Source organism: Malaclemys terrapin, chromosome 1 (genome assembly GCF_027887155.1).
Source record: "Malaclemys terrapin pileata isolate rMalTer1 chromosome 1, rMalTer1.hap1, whole genome shotgun sequence".
NCBI classification, from domain to species: domain Eukaryota; kingdom Metazoa; phylum Chordata; order Testudines; family Emydidae; genus Malaclemys; species Malaclemys terrapin.
This window is the reverse complement of record NC_071505.1, coordinates 125,134,681-125,156,508: the sequence shown is the minus strand read 5'-3', so window position 1 is coordinate 125,156,508 and position 21,828 is coordinate 125,134,681. Positions and strand designations below refer to the sequence as shown.

Here is a 21,828-nt window from a genome sequence, read left to right as displayed (position 1 = left end):
CTAGTAGTGCATCACTGTCACGATGGCAGGACCCTATTATTACTGTTGTGGGGCTCTTCTGAACAGAGACTGATACTTGTTCCAAACTGTGTTGATAGTTTTGCTATGTGGACTTATGGAGACTAGGATGAGACAAAACACTTGTTTCTGCTTGTGACCTAAATCAGGATTTGAACTCAGGTCTAATTAATTTACAGCACCGCAATATTCTTTGATGCATACTTTTGACCATGTAGCCACACTCATAATTTTCTCATGACTCTTGTGATATTGGATGTTTTGCTTTAAGCCTCAGCTCCAGGAGACAAGTGATTAGGTGAGAATCTCAGCTTTCATTTAAAAAAAGAACGTTTCTAGCTCACAGGGTTGTGGAAAGAAGCTAAAAAATGCAACCCAAGTGCATCCAGAAGGCTCAGCAAACAAGAAGGCAAATAAAAAGAACCCCAAATGTATTAAGTATCAGAGGGGTAGCCGTGCTAGTTTGTATCCACAAAAACAACGAGGAGTCTGGTGGCACCTTAAAGGCTAACAGATTTATTTGGGCATAAGCTTTTGTGCATCTGAATAAGTGGGTTTTTTACCCACAAAAGCTTATGCCCAAATAAATCTGTTAGTCTTTAAGGTGCCACTGGACTCCTCGTTGTTTTTCCCAAATGTATTAATGTTTAAAAATCTCAAGATTTTTAAAGCCAATCTCAGGAATTGGGTGTGAAGAGGCTGACTCTTGGAACTAGCAATACTGCTTTTATATAGTGTAGTTAGAGTCTAAGGCCTGGTCTACACTAGTCTGTTATTTCGGAATTAGCCGAGTTAATTCTAAAAAAAAAAAAAGATTCCGTCCACACCACCAAACCGTTTTTTTCGATTTAAAGGGCTCTTTAATCCGATTTCTGTACTCCACCTCGGCAAGTGGAGTAGCGCTTAAATCGAGATCGCAATCCTGGAATAAAGGTATTGTGGACGCAATTCGACAATTCGACAATTATTGGCCTCCGGGAGCTATCCCAAAATGCTCCCTTGTGACCGCTCTGGACAACACTCTCAACTCTGATGCACTAGCCAGGTGGGCAGGAAAAGCCCCGGGATCTTTTGAATTTCATTTCCTCTGTGGTCACCATCAGCACAGGTGACCATCAGCACAGTCCACCATCACAGGCGACCATGTAGAGTCCACCATCACAAGAGATCTCGCAGTCCTGGATTCGCAGACGAGCTCCAGCATGGTCCAAACGGGAGGTACTGGATCTCATTGCATGCTGGGGAGACGAGTCTGTTATGGCAGAACTATGTTCCAAAAAAAGGAGCGCAAATACATATGCTAAAGTCTCCAGGGCTATAATGGAAAGAGGCTACTCCAGGGACACAGAGCAGTATTGTACAAAAATCAAGGAGTTCAGGCAAGCGTACCAAAAAGCCAGGGAGGCGAATGGGTGCTCTGGGTCACAGCCCCATACATTCCGCTTCTACCGTGAGCTGCATGCAATTATGGGGGGTGCTGCCACCATTACCCCGCCACTGTCCGTGGACACCTGCAAGGGGGGAGTTGCACGGAGCGAGGAGGAAGAGTCGTTGGAGGATGAAGAGGAGGAGGAGGATAGTGCACAGGCGGCAAATGGGGAATCTGTTCCCTCCCCCCCCCAGCCAGGAACTATTCTTAACGCTGGAGCCAATAGCCTCCCCCCACTCCCAAGGCATGTTCCCGGACTATGACCCTGGAGAAGGTACTTCTGGTGAGTGAGAGCCTGATCGGAGCTACGTGGTGGGGGGCGGGGAACCCAGCCATGCTGGGCTGTTCACATTTAGTTTAAAGGGCTCATCCCTGCTCAGAGCCTCATTGGAGCCATGCGGGGGTGTGTGTGTGTGTGTGTGTGTGTGTGTGAAGTGATCATCCCAGAGAGCCCACAGGCCCTTCTTTTATATGGCAAATCCACCGGGCATTGCTTGCTATGGGAAAGGGGGCCCAGCAGTTAGAAAGCATTGAAATGAATGTAGAAGAAGCAGAACCCCGCATGCCCCTAGGCTGCCTGCAAGCTGAATTCTGTTGCCCGGCCATGTGTGATGGCTTACTCACACCAAAGTGTCTCCTTTGTTCTCTGAAATCTATCTTTTAAAATATTACCCTCCCTTTTTCTCCTCCCGCAGGTGCAAATGTTTCAACGCGGCCCCTATCTATTCCGTCCCAGAGGCTGGTCCAGATTAGAAGGCGGAAAAAACAAACTTGGGACGACATGTTCGCAGAGCTCATGCAGTCCTCACGCACTGATAGGGCCCAGCTGAATGCGTGGAGGCAAACAATTGCGGAGTTCCATAAAGCATTACAGGAACACGAAGAGAGGAGGGACGCGCACGATGAGAGCAGGCAGGATGCTATGGTCAAGCTCATGGGGGAGCAAACTGACATGCTCCGTTGTATGGTGGCTCTAATGCGGGAAAGGCAGCAAGACCACAGACTGCCGCTGCAGCCCCTGTATAACCGCCCTCCCTCCTCCCCAAGTTCCATAGCCTCCTCACCCAGATGCCCAAGAACACGAGGGGGGAGGCTACAGGGACCCACACAATCAACCCCAGAGGATCGCCCAAGCAGCAGAAAGCTGGCATATGTGAACTTTTGATTTGGTTTCTGGACTTGTCCTTCCCTCCTCCTCCACCCCCATAATCCAATACCCACCCCACCCCGTCTACCTTCTGATTTCTCTCAATGTGTTGTGCAACAAATAATAAAGAACAGTTTTTAAACAATTTTGACTTTATTTCTTTTTATATATATAGGGGGTGAGTAACTTCAAGAGAAACAAACACAACTGTCACACTGTACCCTGGCCAGTCATGAAACTGGCTTTCAAAGCTTCTCTGATGCGCAGCATGCCCTGCTGCGCTCTTCTAACCGCCCTGTTGTCTGGCTGTGCGAAATTGGCCACCAGGCGAGTTGCATCAACCTCCCACCCCACCATAAACGTCTCCCCCTTACTCTCTCAGATACTGTGGAGCACACAACAAGCAGCAATAACAATTGGAATATTGGTTGTGCTGAGATCTAACCGAGTCAGTAAACTGCGCCAGCGCGCTTTCAAACGTCCAAAAGCACATTCTGCACTTGCTCAGCCTATAGTTGAACTGCTCCTTACTACTGTCCAGGGTGCCTGTGTACGGCTTCATGTTCAAACAGACCAGAGTTCCTAAAGATGTGAGTGTCATGCACCTTTCCCGGCCATCCCACGTTGATGTCGGTGAAATGTTCCTTGTGATCCACCAGTGCTTCCAGCACCATGGAACCCCTTGTGGTTTATGTACTGGCCGCCCTGGTGTGCCGGGACCAAGATAGGGATATGTGTTCCATCTATTGCCCCGCCGCAGTTAGGGAACCCCAGCGCATTAAAGCCATCCACAATGGTCTGAACTTTTCCCAAAGTCACTACCCTTGATAGCAGCTGGTCAATGATTGCATTGGCTACTTGCAGTACAGCAGCCCCTATAGTAGATTTGCCTACTCCAAACTGATTCCTGACTGACCGGTAGCTGTCTGGCGTTGCAAGCTTCCACAGTGCTATAGCCACTCGCTTCTCAACTGTGAGGGCTGCTCTCATTTTGGTGTCTTTGCGCTTCAGGGCAGGGGACAGCAAGTCACAAAGTTCCATGAAAGTGGCCCTGCACATACGAACGTTTTGCAGCCACTGGGAATCATGCCACCATGATCTCCCAATCGCCACATGCCATGCTTCTAGGAACATCTGTGTCCATGTCCTCATCAGTAAAGTAATAGCACTGTCGTTGCTTCCTCGCCCGGTTTTGCAGGTACTGCACAGACTGCTGGATAATGTGCGAGGTATTTACAATGGTCAAAACTGCAGCGGAGATCTGAGCGGGCTCCATGCTTGCCACACTATGGCACCTGCAAGAATAATCCTGGAAAAAAGGCGCGAAACATAGGAGAGCTGTTCGGTTAAAGATGGCCGATAAAAGGCGGTAAATGGTTGTCTTCTGTAGCTTTCACAGAGTCGGGAAGCTCGCTAGAGCTGCAAGAGCGGGAGAGCAGAGTTTGCGGCGGAAGCGTGAGCAGAGTTTGCAGCGGAAGCTGTGCGACTCAGTTCACAATGGCCAAAAAACGGAGGGGAATTGTTGCCTTCTGTAGCTTCCACGGGTGCCCAGGACAGACAACATGGAAAAATTAGCTAGCGATGCAAGAGTGGGAGAGCAGAGTTTGTGGTGGAAGCTGTGCTGCTTGGTTCACGATAGCTGAAAAAAGGCGGGAAATGGTTAGATAAAAGAGTAGATAGAAAGACAAGAGGACATGCGAGGTGTATTCATAGTAATAGGAGACAGGTGGTGCTCCGTACTGCACCATCTGCTGGCAGTGTGCCGTCTGCCGTAGCTTTCAGGGAGGGAGGAGCGAGTGATGGCACACACCCAGAAACACCCGTGAGAATGTTTTTGCCCCATCATGCACTCGGGGCTTAACCCACAATTCCAATGGGCGGCGGGGACTGCGGGAACTGTGGGATAGCTTCCCACAGTGCACCGCTCCAACATTCGATGCTAGCCTCGGTACTGTGGATGCACTCCACCGAATTAATGCACTTTAGTGGGGGGACACAACACTCTCACTCACTCACTCATGCCCATCACCCCAATCGGGGTATGCGCCGCCAACCACAGATCTCCAGAGTCCTCTATCCTGGGCCATTTGCTCTAGCTGGTTCCAGGTATAGCCCATTTTTATGCTATCAGCCTGAAGGTCGCGTCGCCAGGTGTTTCTTGGACGGCCTCTTTTCCACTTGCCTTGGGGGTTCCACCACAATGCCTGTCTAGTGATGTTAGTTGGCTGCTTCCGTAGTGTGTGTCCTATCCAGCCCCACCTTCTCCTTCTAATTTCTTCCTCTGCTGGAAGTTGACGGGTCCTCTCCAAGAGGTAGATGTTGCTGATGGTGTCTGGCCAGTGGATCTGGAGAATCCTTCTAAGGCAACTATTTATGAAGGTCTGGATCTTCCTGGTGGTTGTTTTAGTTATCCTCCAGGTTTCAGCTCCATACAATAAGACTGATTTCATGTTTTAATTGAACAGTCTAATCTTTGTTGCCAAAGACAGCTCTCTGGAGCTCCAGATGTTCTTGAGCTGTAAGAAAGCTGCTCTTGCCTTACTGATCCTTGCTTTGATGTCTGCGTCCGTGCCACCCTGTTGGTCGATGATGCTGCCTAGGTAGGTGAAGGACTGTACTTCTTCCAGAGGGCTTCCATTCAGTGTGACTGGGTCGTTACTGATGGAGTTAATCTTGAGGATCTTGGTCTTGTCCTTGTGGATGTTGAGGCCAACCTGTGATGATGTGGCTGCCACTACGTTAGTCTTCTCTTGCATCTGTTGTTTGCTATGCAAAAGGAGTGCAAGGTCGTCGGCAAAGTCCAGGTCATCAAGCTGGGTCCACAACGTCCACTGGATTCCGTTCCTGCGCTCATAAGTGGATGTCTTCATAATCCAATCAATGACAAGGAGAAAGAGAAATGGTGACAACAAAGATCCTTGTCTGACTCCGGTTCACACCTGGAAGCTGTTTGTAAGCTGCCCTCCATGGATCACTCTACAGTGTATGCCGTCATATAAGTTCTTAATCAAGTTAACCACCTTTGCTGGGATGCCATAATGCCGAAGGAGCTTCCAGAGAGTCTCTCGATTCACGCTATCGAATGCTTTCTCATAGTCAACAAAGTTGATGTACAACGAGGAGTTCCATTCCATAGACTGCTCGACTATGATGCGGAGCGTTGCTATCTGGTCCGTGCATGATCTATTTTGCTGGAAACCTGCCTGCTCATCTCGTAGCTGTGGATCGGCGACATCCTTCATTCTCTCTAAGAGAACTCGGTTGAAGACCTTCCCTGGCACCGACAGAAGTGTGATTCCTCTGTAGTTGGCACAATTGCTGAGGTCTCCTTTCTTGGGGATTTTAATAAGGTATCCCTCTTTCCAGTCTTCCGGAATCACTTCTTCCCATATCTTCTGAAAAAGGGGGTACAGTATTTCCACTGAAGCATCCAGATCTACTTTCAGGGCCTCTGCTGGAATATCGTCAGGTCCAGCCGCCTTCCTGTTCTTCATCATAGTGATGGCTTTTCTGATCTAATCTCTGGTAGGTCTATCACAATTGATTGGAAGGTCTTCGTTGGCTTGGTCAATGTCTGGTGGATTTAGTGGTGCTGGTCTATTTAGGAGTTCCTCAAAGTGCTCCGCCCATCTATTCATCTGTCGTTCTATTTCTGTTATAGACTTTCCCTGCTTGTCTTTGACGGGACGTTCTGGCTTGCTGAACTTTCCAGACAGTCGCTTGGTGATGTCATACAGCTGTTTCATATTACCATTGTATGCTGCCTGTTCTGCTTCTGCTGCCAGTCCATCTACATAATCTCTCTTATCCTTCCTAATATTCCTCTTCACTACTTTATGGGCTTCAGCATACTTTTCTTGTGCTTTAGCCTTTGCTGCTCTAGTCCTGCTGTTATTAACTACTGCCTTCTTCTTCTTTCTATCTTCTATCTTAGTCAAGGTCTCTGCCGTGATCCACTCTTTCTGCTGGTATTTCTTGATTCCAAGCACTTCCTGGCATGCTGACCTAAGTGTCTCTCTCACTTTCTGCCATCTGTTGGATACACTGTCTTCCTCTTTCTCAGACCGATCCTGTAGTACTGAAAACTTATTCTTCAGTGTCAGTCCAAAATCTTCCTTGATCTTATGATCCTTCAAAAGGCTGATGTTGTACTTCGCTCTTCTATCTGACGCGTCTATCCAGTTCTTCTTCAGCTTCAGCTTCAATCTGGCCACCACTAAGTGATGGTCGGACGCTACGTCTGCTCCTCTTCTAACTCTAACGTCCTGCAAAGATCTTCTGAACTTCTTACTAATACAGACATGATCAATCTGGTTTTCTATCGTGCCTGCTGGCGATACCCAGGTACTCTTGTGGATTCGCTTATGAGGAAAGATGCTACCTCCTATGACCAGGTTGTTAAGTGCACACAAATCCACAAATCTCTCTCCATTCTCACTCATCTCTCCCAGAGCGTGGGTCCCCATGACTTGTTCATATCCTGTGTTGTCAGGTCCAATTTTGGCATTAAAGTCTCCCATAAGGATGGTAATGTCTTTGTCTGGGAGAGTCTCTAATATTTTCTGAAGTCTGTTGTAAAAATAGTCTGTACCCCTCTTCACTGTCATTGGTTGGAGCATAGCACTGTACAACATTCATCTTAATCCTCTTCATTTTAGTTCTGAAGGATGCTGTGGTGATCCTGGAACCATGTGCCTCCCAACCAGTGCTCTCTTTGCCTGCTTGGACAACATGAAGCCTACTCCCTGTGTGTGGGGTGCATCGCTCTCTTCATGTCTGGAATACAGCAACAGCTCTCCTGTCAACAATCGTCTCTGTCCAGCTTGCGTCCATCTTGTCTCGCTAATGCCTAGTAGGGTCAGGTTGTTGCTCCTCATCTCTGCTGCGACCTGCGCCATCTTTATGACTCGTACATGGTCCTCACGTTCCATGTACCGATGGTAATCCTCCTAGTTGCAAGAAGGGTAATCCGCTTAGTGGCTTCCTCACGACTTTCACCACCCAGCGTCATGCGTCTTCAAGTTGAAGGCCCTTCTTTTTCCAGGCTAAAAGTCTCTGTTATCTCTATTGTTGGCGTTTCTGTAGCAAATTAATTTTTTTACGGGGTGGAGGTGCTAGCCCCACGTCCAACCCTCCTCCTTTATCCTGACTTGGGGCAGACAGATGGCCCCAAAGGATCTCTCTGGTGGAGTTACACACAACACTGAATGTATAAAATCGCTTCCGAAAATTCGAATAGAATAAGTTTGAATTAATTTCGTACTGTAGACGTACCCTAAGTCCCTTGTTGTCTTGTGCCATCACATACTGAGTACAGTACAGATCTTCATCTCTTTGAAAGCTGGGCAAGGACCACATTCCTTTGGAGGGAGGAGTTTCAAAAGTAGCTGAAGGCCCTTTGAATTTCACATTTTGGTCAGTTTTTAAGACAACACAGAGTTGAAAGTAAGTGACCTAGAAAATACACAAAATCAAGCCTTTTATTTTTCAGTTGCAGTAACAACTACAGCAATTTGCTATGTGTGCTATTTTTGCCTGTGATGCTCTGAGAAACATTCTTTCGAAGATGTAATTTACGAAGCCTCCTTTGTAGGAGAGGAAATCTGCAGGTGTTCTTGCTTTTGGAAAGACTGAGGAGCAGGCCCAACTTTTGCTGACTCAATCACATGCATCCTTTGCAGTTTTTAGTAAGATGAAACCTAAACATTAAAAGGCAGATTTTATTACCCCAAGCAACACATTTTTTGAGTGGCCCCAGCAGCTTAAAAAAATGAGCAGCAGAATCTAGCTTTCAAATCATTCAGTGTTCACTCATGACTACATGTTGGCTTCCAAGCAAAGAACAGGTTACCTAGCAATGCCTTTACTTAATATTCTCATAATCATTCCCCTGCCTGGGGTTAACGGTACCTGGTGGCATGTTTGTGTTGAAAGACTAGGAGCCCATTGGATAGTCTGAAATATATCCACAATGAATCATCACAGACAATATAGCCAAATATGCCCATAAACGTGAACCAATATTAAATAGCTTCATTATAATGTTACATTTGAGGGGGAGAGTGAGTTCAGGAAATCACACCTTATAGCCAACCAAAGGGCTAGATCATGCTGTTAGGGCTAGATTTTCAAAAGTGCTCAATACTGTGACAGACCCAGACCAGTGGGGTACAAGAGTCTGGTAGAGGGCAAATATACTGGTCACTGGATGAGTAGTTTTCTGTTCCCTGAGTGACCAGAGCAGGGGCTGCACTAGAGTAATCAGGAACCTGCTAGAACCAGTTAAGGCAGGCAGGCTAATTAGGACACCTGGAGCCAATTAAGAAGAAGCTGCTAGAATCAATTAAGGCAGGCTAATCAGGGCACCTGGGTTTTAAAAGGAGCTCACTTCAGTTTGTGGTGCGAGTGTGAGGAGCTGGGAGCAAGAGGCGCGAGGAGCTGAGAGTGAGAGGGTGTGCTGCTGGAGGACTGAGGAACACAAGCGTTATCACACACCAGGAGGAAGGTCCTCTGGTGAGAATAAGGAAGGTGTTTGAAGGAGGCCATGGGGAAGTAGCCCAGGGAGTTGTAGCTGTCATGCAGCTGTTACAGGAGGCACTATAGACAGCTGCAGTCCACAGGGCCCTGGGCTGGAACCTGGAGTAGAGGGTGGGCCCGGTCCCCCCCAAACCTCCCAATTGACCTGGACTGTGGGTTCTTCCAGAGGGGAAGGTCTCTGCACTGTTCCCCAACCCACATGGTGAATCTCTGAGGCAAGAAAATCCACCAATAAGCGCAGGACCCACCAAGATAGAGGAGGAACTTTGTCACAATACCCAGTGGCTCCCTCTGTAATACTTATGGCCAGATTTTCAATAGACCTCAGCACCCAATGTACAGCGCTTTTTCACAAATCTGGCCCTGATTGTGGGAACTTTTGAAAATCTGGCGCTTAGGTTTACCGCTCCGGAGAAGTAGATTCTCTCGCTCATGTTGAATAGTACTCTTCTCTACAACTAGTCCAACTCTAATCAATGGAACTACTCACAAAGCAAGGGACCACTCAAAAAGCATGTAGGGATGGCAGAATTGGGCTCAATATAAAGAGACTGTGAAATTTCAAACCACTTGTGGCAAACGTGAAGTCAGATTTTAAATACATTCATGTTGACTGTAAAGGAGAGCTTCATTCTGGGCTAGATTGCCCTTGGCCTGCATGCCTGTGGGACACGCCATATGCCCAGACCTTGGGTATAGCACATATAGGTATAAAATGGTGATGTGCACCTGTTATACCCTCTGTGCTCCCTTCCCAAACATTTGATTTAATTTAAATTATTTCAGTTTTATAAAGAAAGAAAAATTGTATCTGGCCCCAAAATTTAATTTTTGAAAATTTTGGATGAAAAACATGGACAAAATGTGTCTTGTTTTTTTGGCCAACTATAGAACAGGTTAAAAAAAAAAATTTTTTTTTCAATGAAAAACAGGGACAAATGTCTTTCATGGACATTTTCATGAAAAACATTTCAATTTTTCAACCAGCTCTAAAATTATAGACAGCAAATTATCATAACTGCGCATTCTATAATTACGTACACAACACATGGAATTCCCGACAAGTATATGCAAACATATGATTAACAAAGCAGATTGTTACCCAAATTAATCCCAAAGCAGATTGTTAACCAATTTACTTACAAGAAACAAGAACATATTTTCTGAAACTTTCCCTATCTACCATTTAATTGCTATGGGTGGTAATTAGGGCTATCAATTAATAGCAGTTAACTCACATGATTAACATAAAAAAATTAATCGTGATTAAAAAAAATAATCGCGATTAATTGCACTGTTAAATAATAGAATACCAATTGAAATTTATTAAATATTTTTTCTACATTTTCATATATATTGTATTCTGTGTTGTAATTGAAATCAAAGTGTGTATTATTTTTTATTATAAATATTTGCACTGTAAAAATGACAAAAGAAATAGTATTTTTCAATTCACCTTATATAAGTGCTGTAGTGCAATCTCTTTGTCGTGAAAGTGCAATTTACAAATATAGGTGTTTTTTTGTTACATAAGTGCACTGAAAAACAAAACAATATAAAACTTCAGAGCCTACAAGTCCACTCAGTCCTACTTCTTGTTCAGCCAATCGCTAAGACAGACAAGTTTGTTTATATTTACAGGAGATAATTCTACCCTCTTCTTATTTGCAATGTCACTAGAAAATGAGAACAGGCATTTGCATGGCACTTTTGTAGCCAGTATTGCAAGGTATTTATGTGCCAGATATGCTAAACATTCGTATGGCCCTTCATGCTTTGGCCACCATTCCAGAGGACATGCTGGTGTTGCTTGTTAAAAAAATAATGCGTTAATTCAATTTGTGACTGAACTCCTAGGGGGAAAATTGTATGTCCCCTGCTCTGTTTTACCCACATTCTGCCATATATTTCATGTTATAGTAGTCTCGGATGATGACCCAGCACATGTTGTTCATTTTAAGAACACTTTCACTGCAGATTTGACAAAACACAAAGAAGGTATCAATGTGAGATTTCTGAAGATAGCTACAGCACTTGACCCAAGATTTAAGAATCTGAAGTACCTTCCAAAATCTGAGAGGGATGAAGTGTGGAGCATGCTTTCAGATGTCTTAAAAGAGCAACACTCTGATGCAGAAACTACAGAACCTGAACCACCAAAAAAGAAAATCAACCTTCTGCTGGTGGCATCCGACTCAGAAATGAAAATGAACATGCGCTAGTCCGCACTGCTTTGGCTTGTTATCGAGCAGAACCTGTCATCAGTATGGACGCATGTCCCCTGGAATGGTAATTGAAGCATGGACGGACATGTGAATCTTTAGCGCATCTGGCACGTAAATATTTTGTGACGCTGACTATAACAGTGCCATGAAAACACCTGTTCTCACTTTCAGGTGTCATTGTAAACAAGAAGTGGGCAGCATTATCTCCTGTACATGTAAACTTGTTAGTCTGAGCGATTGGCTGAACAAGAAGTAGGACTGAGTGGACTTACAGGCTGTAAAATTTTACATTGTTTTATTTTTAATGCAGTTTTTTTGTACATAATTCTACATTTTTAAGTTCAACTTTCATGATAAAGAGAGTGCACTACAGTACTTGTATCAGGTGAATTGAAAAATACTATTTCTTTTGGGTTTTTTTTATAGTGCAAATACTTGTAATCAAAAATAAGTAGAAAGCGAGCACTGTACACTTTGTATTCTGTGTTGTAACTGAAATCAATATATTTGAAAATGTAGAAAACATCCAAAAATATTTAAAGAAATGGTATTCTATTATTAACACTGTGATTAATCGCGCGATTAATCACAATTAATTTTTTTAATTACTAGACAGCCCTAGTTGAAATCTTTTCTTAGGGCTGGATTGTTCCTTGGTTTGCTTGACTGTGAAGGCACATAAGAGGGACTAAGATTTCCCTTTATAGTCCTGGGCCTTGGGCGCAAGAATAAGCGAGTATTGTGGGTCTGTTACTGCTCGCACCAAGCTGGTGGGTGGGAAGGAGAGGGAGATAGGTGGAACCCCCCTACATGCTAGCTGGTTAAGCTATGCCTCTACAGTGAGGGAAGCTACCTGCTGCTGGCTTTCACATTACAGAAGGGAATTCTGTACCAAATAATGCTGAGAGGCTCAACTTGAGGAAATCTCCCCAGGGACTGAGGATATGGGGAATGGCTCTCCTCAGGCCTCATCCCACAAAACTGTTTAGTTATTAAAGCACATAGGGGCTTATGTACATTTCACCCCATTGTGCACATCTGTTGACCTTTTGCACCAAAAGGGCCACATTGGGTTGGTACTTGCAGCATTTCCTGCCCGTTCTGAAAGCCCATCCCAATGTGATGACTTGGCCTTCACTCTTTACACAAGCAAATCTCCCAGTGAGTGCAGTGGCTATAGGATTTGGTCCTATGTCCTTTACTGGCCAGGGCAGGGAAGTAGTTGAATACCGAGTAGCTCCATTTCATCTCTGACTCTAAGCAGGCTTTAAATTTTGTATGCCAGAGGGAATGAGGTTTCCTGGATAGTAGTAACTGTGTGGATTCCATGGAAAAACTCCATTCTTCACCTGCCTTTGCAACAATACTGGTTAAATAGTAGAAAAACATTTATATGTAAAGTCTGTAGTGCACACTAGGCGTCTCTCAGTAGTAACTGTCCAAGATTCACCCAACTACTACTAACTAACATAGTGAGAAGATGCAGCAGAGCATCTGGGGAAAGAATCAGTGTTGCTTTTTTTCCTATGGAAACGGTGCTAAAAATTCTCTCAATCCTCTAAGTTGTCAAAAGGTCAGTAATGAATGTCACGGAAGCTGTTTCTACTAGAACTCTCCCAACTGTGTAATGGCTTTTATTTAACTAAGCCAGGGAGGTCAAAAAGAGTAGAAATTAACCCTGAACGCCTTGGGCTGTCATTGATACATTAGGTCTTTCTAAATTCAACTGTTCTGCTAGATGTGTAGCGAACAAATGAAAACATGGTCTTGGAAAACCTAAGTGTAGATACTGTCATGAGTCTCTCACCTGTCAGGTTGTGCAGGGACTCACAGCCACTGTTTCTCCTTGTCACTGATGACTAGTGCCCAGAAAACAGTTAAAAGGAAAATGACTTTAGCTATGACAAAATCTACTCTCCGAAGAGCGACTTAAAGCTGCAAGGACATTTTGCTTAATAGAGGAACAGCATATATTTGCAGACCCATAAAAAGTGATAAATATCAATATTTCTGTCATTAAACAATATCGTAACTGAGGCTAAATCGCCACCTGCAATGAGTAAATTAAATATTGACTATTTCATTGACTGTTAGATTTAATTTGAAGCAATCATGCAGGAGCCATAATGGCGCAGAAGATGACTGACTATTTAATCTTGGCTGTCATCCCTGTTAAGTGTTGAATAATGAGAAAAATATGCACTTGACAGAGTAAGGGAGTTGACTTCATCTCGGGTTTCTGTGTCAGGACTTCCACTTCATAAATTTGTAACAAAGCTGTTGGGAACAGCTGTTGAAGCAGCACTCTCCTTCCTTTTAACACAGACAAGATTTGGTAACCTTAGTGCTCCCTCTGACATCCTCAACTTGATTCCATTTCCAAAGTAATTGTTTGTATTGGTCCAGCAGGGGAATAAGACCTTTCTGGCTCTGCACACCCTGCCACCATCTACCTTAGCAACATGGGGCCAAATTCACCCCTCATTTAACTACACTGGCTTCAGCAAGCTTGCTGAAATGAGAATGGTCCATTGTGTTTAGTGTGGTGTGGTATTTTACAGTTCAGACACATGGTGTTTCTTATATTTTCCTTAGAGCTGCTTTATGAATGTTATTTCATCATTTCTATTAAAAGTTATCCTGCTCAGGAGAATGCTCTATTCACATTTAATAAGAATATCACTTTAAAAAAAGAGAGCTCCTGTGAGGTGCTGAGCACTCTCACCTCCCACTGAAATCAATGGCATTTGAGGCGACACAGCACGTCACAGGATCAGACCCAAAATCATGTGCAATTAGAAGACACCATGGCTAGTAGCATTTTCTAGCTTTTACTCTCCTAGAGCTGCTATGTTACTGAAAGGACAGCACATCACACAAAGAGCACACTCTTTACGAAGAATAGGGAATTGATCTTTTCGTTCAGCATGGTGTTTAAAACCCACAGATATGCTAGAATTGAAGTTTTCTTTTTTACTTGGGCTTATTATTTTTAATCTCCCCTCCCACCCCCTTACATCCGATAATCCAGGAAACTGCAGCAAACAAAGGCCTTTACTCATATGATGATCAAATTGTTCTCCTTAGCATTCATGTTTCTCAGTAAAATAAAACTTCTTTCAGTGTTGGCATTCAAGCCAGTAGCTCTCAGTGGGAGAATGCCACCGTTACTATGTATGGTGGAAAAAAATGTGTACTGCAATGATTAAATTTAAAAAGCAGCTGTCATGTACAAGCAAACACTGAAAAACCATTAAAACGGTTCTGTTTGCTTTCAATATCTTCAGGGTTTTCAACTCTGTAGCATTATTGCCGAGTTAATTGTTGTTCATATAAATAAGGTCTTCATCTCTGGATGGTCAACTGCTGACCTCTCACTTTAGACATCTGTAGCATCACAGTCTTTGGCCAGGAAAAAAAAAAGGATTGGGATGATTTAATTCAATAAAGGTCCCTTTGCTAACAGCCTGTAATCTGACTTTGAGCAAATTGCATGCACTACTTATTGCTGTAGACCATGGAGGGGGTCTTTATTGCTACAAATTGCTAGTGCAGTTACTGTTTCAGAGACTTAAAAATGATGTTTGGTCTCCTGTATTTTATTTCAAGTGCAAAGAAGGCCATTCGAAATGTGCTAGAGACATGGTGGAACAAAGGACACTATTCTGTTAAAGGAGCAGTAGCACCTGTTTTTCCTAAAATTGTATTGGTATGCAATTTAGGAAGAGGGTTCAAGGAACAGGCTACAGTTCCCATCCTTGCACTCTTTGTAAGAGGTAAAGAAGTGATAAGGGTATGTAAAGCTTCTGCTGGGCCAGCATGGGGGGGCATCTCACTGCTTCCTGTTAAAGGGTGTAGCAATGACTGCTACTGTGTGTGATCCACGGGCACTCAAGGAGACATTGTGTTTCTTTTAGCTTCTTCCAGAGGCACAATGAGTCTAATTCTGGTCCCATTTATTACACAGGTTTTACCTGAGTGTAATTCCACTGGGCCAGATTGTGACCCCCTTATTCACAATGATGAGCAGTTACTCACATGAGTAGCCCCTCTGGAGTCAATGTGAGATTCCTGCTGACTGTTGGATTCAACAGGCTTATACTTGGGAGTAACTGCTTATTGTTGTGCAAGCATGTTGACAAGGTGCTAACTGGAGCTTGCCCTTTTCAGTAACTACTTTGCTTTGCTGGGGCAAGATTAATATGTATCTGAGATCATCAAATCCCAAGCATTGCTGGGATGTGCATTCTGTTAGAATGCGCCTGACAAATGTTTAATAAGCCTTGAAAAAAATAACTTAAAAGGCCCTAAACAATTTACTAATTAAATGAATTATGTTTGCAAAGGTAAGTATTAGAGATGACAGCTAATATTGAAGTGAAACTCACGTTAATATTGCAGGAATAAAATATCAAGCCAGAAGGATTGCAAGTACAAAAGTTCAGAATAATTGTTTTGTGTGTTCGGGGCAATATTGGATTTTGAAAAGTTCTCAGCATGCAGCGGTTCTGATTGTTTTGAGTAGGAGATACTGGATGCAGAACACATTTGGAAATCTGGCCATGATGCCAGTAGGATCAAATGGTAAATTTTTGATTTTTGTTTTGTTTAAATACTAAGCAATATGATCAGGTTAATATGCAAGAAACTGCCACTTTGAAAGATCCTGAGGCAGAGATACAAGATGAACCCTACCTGTTACAATTTTGAGTATGCTTTCCTCCCTTGACACATATAACATCAATTAAATAGACTCATGCAAATTCAAAGGCAGCCATTCTGCAGCTTAACCAGGCCTGGGAATTAAAAGACCTATTACTGTAGGAATTCAACTGCTCATCGACAAGAAAAAAAGCGCATCCTTGCAAAGTATTTGTTTCATACATGAATAAAGATTGCATGGTCATGGATTTGAGGTTTCTTAGAACAGAGCAATAACAATTCTACAGCTATGCTGCAAACACTTACTCCTTTTATGGATCCAGTCCTGCTCCCATTCAAGTCAATGGCAAAATTCTCATTGACTTCAGTGAGAGTAGGATCAGGTTCTGTGTTTGTTATTGTTTATAGATCTACTGATGGCTCCCGGAAATCTAGAAGACACGCTCTCTTTAGAGACAATTCTGTTCAGATATTTAGATTATATGATGCCTGGTGTTACAGAAATAACTAAGACAGGCATATAAAATTTATATAACTTATGGCCTGTATTTCTCGTCTCCTATGTTCTATTACCAAGGAAATTTGCATGAGAATACTTTTTTTTTTTTGCTTTAGGAGTTCACCAGGTATCGTTCCTTCTTCCCTAGCTGAAATCATTATAAATCTTCAGGGGATCCCACAGTATACGGCTGGGTCTGAACTTCCCATCATTTTTCATGCGAAAATCACAGTGAAGTTGATAGAAGTTTTGAGTGTGTGTCAACATCATGTTGACGTTTAAAGAGTTGCTGACTCTGCATTGAAATCCTTGAAGTACATTTGATGTAGACCCAATTATGTTGCTATATCTGATATTATATGGTTAGGTTTTAGCATCTTGTTGTATTCTTTACTGTTAAAGACATTTGTGTGGAGACAGATATCTTGTTTATGATTTAATCTGCTCCTGCTCTTTATTGCACAGCTGAAGTCATAATCCGCTATTTGTGACATCATAATGCTTATCACTACATATAACTGAGATATTTATTGCCTATGCAGTAATGCTAGGAGCCTTGGTAACAAACAAAAGGAATTGCAATTTGCTCATTTCTGAGCATAAATTTGATCTAGTTGGTATTACTGAAACCTCTTGCCAATGACTCACTTGATTGGGATGTAATAAACAAATGGTTATAACCAATTTAGGAAGGATCAACTAGACAAAGGAGGAGGATCAATGCTTATGGATCAATAATCTAACACAGTGCTTTTCAAACTTTTTTTCTGGCGACCCTGTTGAAGAAAATTGTTGATGCCCGCGACACAATGGAGCTGGGAATGAGGAGTTTGGGATGTGGGAGGGGCTCAGTGCTGGGGCAGAGGTTGGCGTGAAGGCTGCAGGGTGGGGCTGGGAATGAGGGGTTCAGGGTGTAGGAGGGAGCTCTGGGCTGAGGCAGAGGGTTGGTGTGTGGGAATGGGTCAGGGCTCTGGGCTGGGGGTGCAGGCTCTGGGCTGGGGCCGGGGATGAGGGTTTTGAGGTACAGAAGGGGTTCAGGGGTCAGGGCTCTGGGCTGGGGGTGCAGGCTCTATGGTGAGGCTGGGGATGAGGGGTTTGGGGTGCAGGAAGGGGTTCCAGGTTTGGGGGGGGGGGCTCAGGGCTGGGACAGGGGATTGGCGCACGGGGTTGGGACATGGATTTACCTCGGGCGACTCCCAGTCAGTGGTGCAGCGGGGGTGCTAAGGCAGGCTTCCTGCCTGTCCTGGCACCATGGACTGTGCTTCGCCCCAGAAGCAGCCAACAGCAGGTCCGGCTCCTAGGCGGAGGCACGCCCGCAGGCACCACAACCCCCTCAGGTGGAGGCCCTTTCCCGGCCAATGGGAGTGCAGAGCCGGTGCTCGGGGCAGGGGCAGTGCATGGAGCCCCATGGCACCCCCACCTAGGAGCCGGGACTGTTGCTGGCCGCTTCTGAGGCACAGCGTGGTGTCAGAACAGGGACTAGCCTGCCTTAGCCGGACAGCACCGCCGACGGGACTTTTAATGCCTTACATTCCATTCTGACCAGAGCCGCCGTGACCCATTGCCTTATATTCCACGACTCAGTACTGGGTCGCGACCCACAGTTTGAAAACCACTGTTCTAACAGATAAAACACAAGATGGGGTACTAGTTGGTGTCTGCTACAGCCAGCAAATAACACTAGGGAATAGAATGGTGAGCACCAGTACAAACCTAACTATAATGTGTAGAGGGGAAAAAAGCTGTGTGATCATGGGGAGCTGCTATTTGAGAGACATACGCTGAAGCTTTCATGCTATCAGTACTAAAACATTGTTGGGATTTCTAAATGTAGATAACCATTTCCTAACTCAAAAAGTGTATCAAACATGAGGTAATTTTATATTAGGCCTCGTCTTGACAGATAAATAGAAACTGATCACAAAGCTAAAAATTAATGGTAACTTAGGTACAAGTGATCATGACTTGGTCACATTAATAATTCATAAACAGAAAAAAGTCCAGAACAATTATATATATACTTGGTGCTTTAAAACAACCAGTTTAACAAAGATGAAAACAATTATGAGCCAAATAAACTGGGCAGAAGATTTTGTCAGAAAAATGTGAATGATAATTGGGAATTGTTTAAGAACACTTTACTAGGTGCCCCAAAAGCCACAATCCCACAATTGAGGAAGAAACCCATCCTGGTTAGAAAACCAACCTGGTGTAGAGGAGAATTAAAGGCACCTATAAATATATATATATATATATATATAACAAATGGAAGAAAGGGGAAGTTGGTAGTAATTTAATATAAATCAGAAGGTAAGAACTGTGGAAAATTGATAAGGGAAGCAAAAGTCCATAAGGAGAAATCTATGGCCAGCAGAGTTAAGGACAATAAGAAAGTGTTTTTTAAATATGTTAGGAACAAAAAGAATCCTAACAATGGTATTCATTCATTACTAAATGAAAATGGTAGAATTATCAATAATAATGCAGAAAACAGAGTTGTTCAATAAATATCTGTTCCCCTCCCCTCAAATACAGAATAGAAATGATATATTCATATAATAAAATAACTCTTTCCATTCCTGTAGGATTTCAGGAGAATGTTCAACATCAGCTACTAGAGTGAGACATTTTTAAATCAGCAGGTGTAGATAACTTGCATCCAAGAGTTTTAAAAGAGTTGGCTAAGGATCTCATTGTACCTTTAGTGTTGCTTTTCAGAAAGTCTTGGAACACTAGAGAGGTTCCAGAAGACTGGAAAAAAGCTAATGTTGTGCCAATGTTTAAAAATGATAAACAGGATGACCTAGGTAATAATAGGACTGTCAGTCTGACATCGATTCCAGGAAAGATAATGGAGCAGCTGATATGGGGTTTGATTAATTAAGAATTAAAGGAGGGTAATATAATTAATGCCAATCAACATGGATTTATGGTAAATAGATCCTGTTAAACTAACTTGATATCTTTATTGAATGAGATTACAAGTTTGATTGACACCTTACATGATATACATTGTACAGGATTTGTTGCGATGGTCTAACAGTGGCACTATTAATTACATAAATGGCCATGTTTCAATCATACAGCATCTCAACAGGTTAAGCCCCTTTGAACTCACTGGGAATTTGCCTGAGTGTGGATTGAGTAAGAAGTAACAATTGGGCCTATTTACTTCCGTGGGAGACTGGCTTGAGTGAGGACTGAGGGCAAGTCTACACTACAAAATTCAGGCTTTGTCTACACTTACTGCTTTGTCTACACTGCCACTTACAGCACTGAAACTTTCTTCACTCAGGGGTGTGAAAAAACACCCCCCAAGCGATGCAAGTTTCTGCACTGTAAAGTGGCAGTGTAGATAGTGCTACAGCACTGGAAGCTGCGACTACACAGTCGCAGCAGCACTTTAATGTCGGCTGTATAGACATCCCCTAAGTTGACTTAAGTTACTTCAGTCATAGCCACTGCAGTAATTGATTCAGTTTTGCACGTGCACACTAGCGCCTGTTGGCAGTGTGCATCTTCACGGGGGCGCTTGCACAGATTTAACTGTCAGTATGGGACATTGTGGGGCACCATCACACAGGGCTGACAGCTGGAGCCCCGCAGCTGGATGACAGCCAGAACAGTCGAATGTAAGCAATGCAGTCTCTATACCAGTGGTTCTCAACCTCTTTACCATTGTGTGCCACATATGCAGCTCTCTATGTGGTATGTGGGCTGCATCCACACAGTATATATACTACCTGTATGGCCCTGAGGATGTCACATGGGCCGCAGCTGTGTGCTGATTGGGCCACAAGTGGCATGCAGGCCACGGGTTGAGAACCACTGGTCTATACTGACACTGCATCAACCTAACTACATGGAGATGAAGACTTACATCAGTGGGAGCAACACTGTAGTGTAGACGCTTCCAGAGTTAGGTTGACATAAGCTGCCTTATGTTGACCTCACTCTGTAGTATAGACCAGGCCTGAGTAAAGATTTCAGGACTTGGTCTTCTGCCTTTATTGGAGAACTTGCACGTGGGGAGAAAGTATCGATGAACAAAATTACTCATCAGTGAGGAATGTCTGCTCTAATGTATTACATTGCTTTAAATTATTGGGCAATTCCCCAGGGCAAGACCTGCTGTATTTGAGAAGCATTCCCTCCAGAAAACATTCAGGGTTTTTAATTTCATTAAAAGAAATATACCATGCCTGGATTATGTTTCAAGACAGCTGATTAGTTAATAAATTAGATGAGTTAAAAGGAAATGAAAGTGAAAATGAAAAAAGCACTAAAATATCTGAAATTATCATACGATTAGAACACAATGAAATACATTTGCTGTCTTTATTAGCATAAAGCAAGGATGGTCAGGTTCATTATTTGCTTGAAAGATGTGAATTGCTGAAAGTTATAATGACCAGTTCTCTTACTTACTGCTCGTTTTAAACTACCAGAGTTGTCACACAGATGAATGTATAGAAGTATTCTTAAAACATCTATACAAAATGTTCCAATGGTCAGTTCAGGCAAAATTCCCATTAATGCTCCTTACTTGGGCAAAATTTCCCTTCAAATCCTTTAGCTTGAGTCAGGACTGCAGGATCAAGCATCAGAATCTTTTTGATTATTTTATGTGGTTAATGTGAATTAGTTTATGGAAGGCCAGTGATCGTGAACAGTGAAAGTAGGGGCGTGTGTTTCTGCCTAGGTATGTGGTAGAAAACACATGTGATCTGAGGAGTCAGTGCCTCTAAATCAGGGGTCGGCAACCTTTCAGAAGTGGTGTGCCGAGTCTTCATTTATTCACTCTAATTTAAGGTTTCGCGTGCCAGTAATACATTTTAACGTTTTTAGAAGGTCTCTTTCTATAAGTCTATAATATATAACTAAACTATTGTTGTATGTAAAGTAAATAAGGCTTTTAAAATGTTTAAGAAGCTTCATTTAAAATTAAATTAAAATGCAGAGCCCCCCCGGACGGGTGGCCAGGACCCAGCAGTGTGAGTGCCACTGAAAATCAGCTTGCGTGCTGCCTTCGGCACATGTGCCATAGGTTGCCTACCCCTGCTCTAAATCAAGGCTGGAGGTCTTTCTAAAAGAGATGCTGTAGCTCAAAACAAAAGTTATGGGCTTAATGTGGAAATTACTGGATGAAGTTTTCTGGCCTCTGTTATGCAGGAAGTCTGACTAGATGATCACAAGTGGTCCCTCCGGACCTTGAAATCTATGCATTACAGGCATTGCCCTAATCTCTGTGTCTTTCAGACCAGGATTTTGTAGTGGAGCATGTGGAGTTTTGTGTTCCTGGCAATGAGAG

The 21,828-nt window shown here is 43.4% G+C and overlaps 2 protein-coding genes across 6 annotated transcripts in view; both read left to right on the top strand.

Moving 5' to 3' along the window:
• The window catches only part of PHF21B (PHD finger protein 21B), a 219,981-nt gene that overhangs the window by 56,321 nt on the left and 141,832 nt on the right, over nt 1-21,828 (top strand). The window lies entirely within an intron of this gene.
• LOC128842281 (uncharacterized) lies at nt 986-2,703 on the top strand. The gene is made up of 2 exons (XM_054038172.1): nt 986-1,730; nt 2,143-2,703. The coding sequence occupies exons 1-2, from the start codon at nt 1,427-1,429 to the stop codon at nt 2,610-2,612; spliced, it is 774 nt and encodes a 257-aa protein (XP_053894147.1). The 5' UTR covers nt 986-1,426; the 3' UTR covers nt 2,613-2,703.

What these genes read in the sequence shown, in the direction of transcription:
- LOC128842281 (XM_054038172.1), top strand. Translation starts at nt 1,427, where the DNA reads ATGGGTGCTCTGGGTCACAGCCCCATACATTCCGCTTCTACCGTGAGC. An exon ending in CCCTGGAGAAGGTACTTCTG is followed by an intron (nt 1,731 to 2,142) that starts GTGAGTGAGAGC and finishes CTCCTCCCGCAG; the next exon opens with GTGCAAATGTTTCAACGCGG.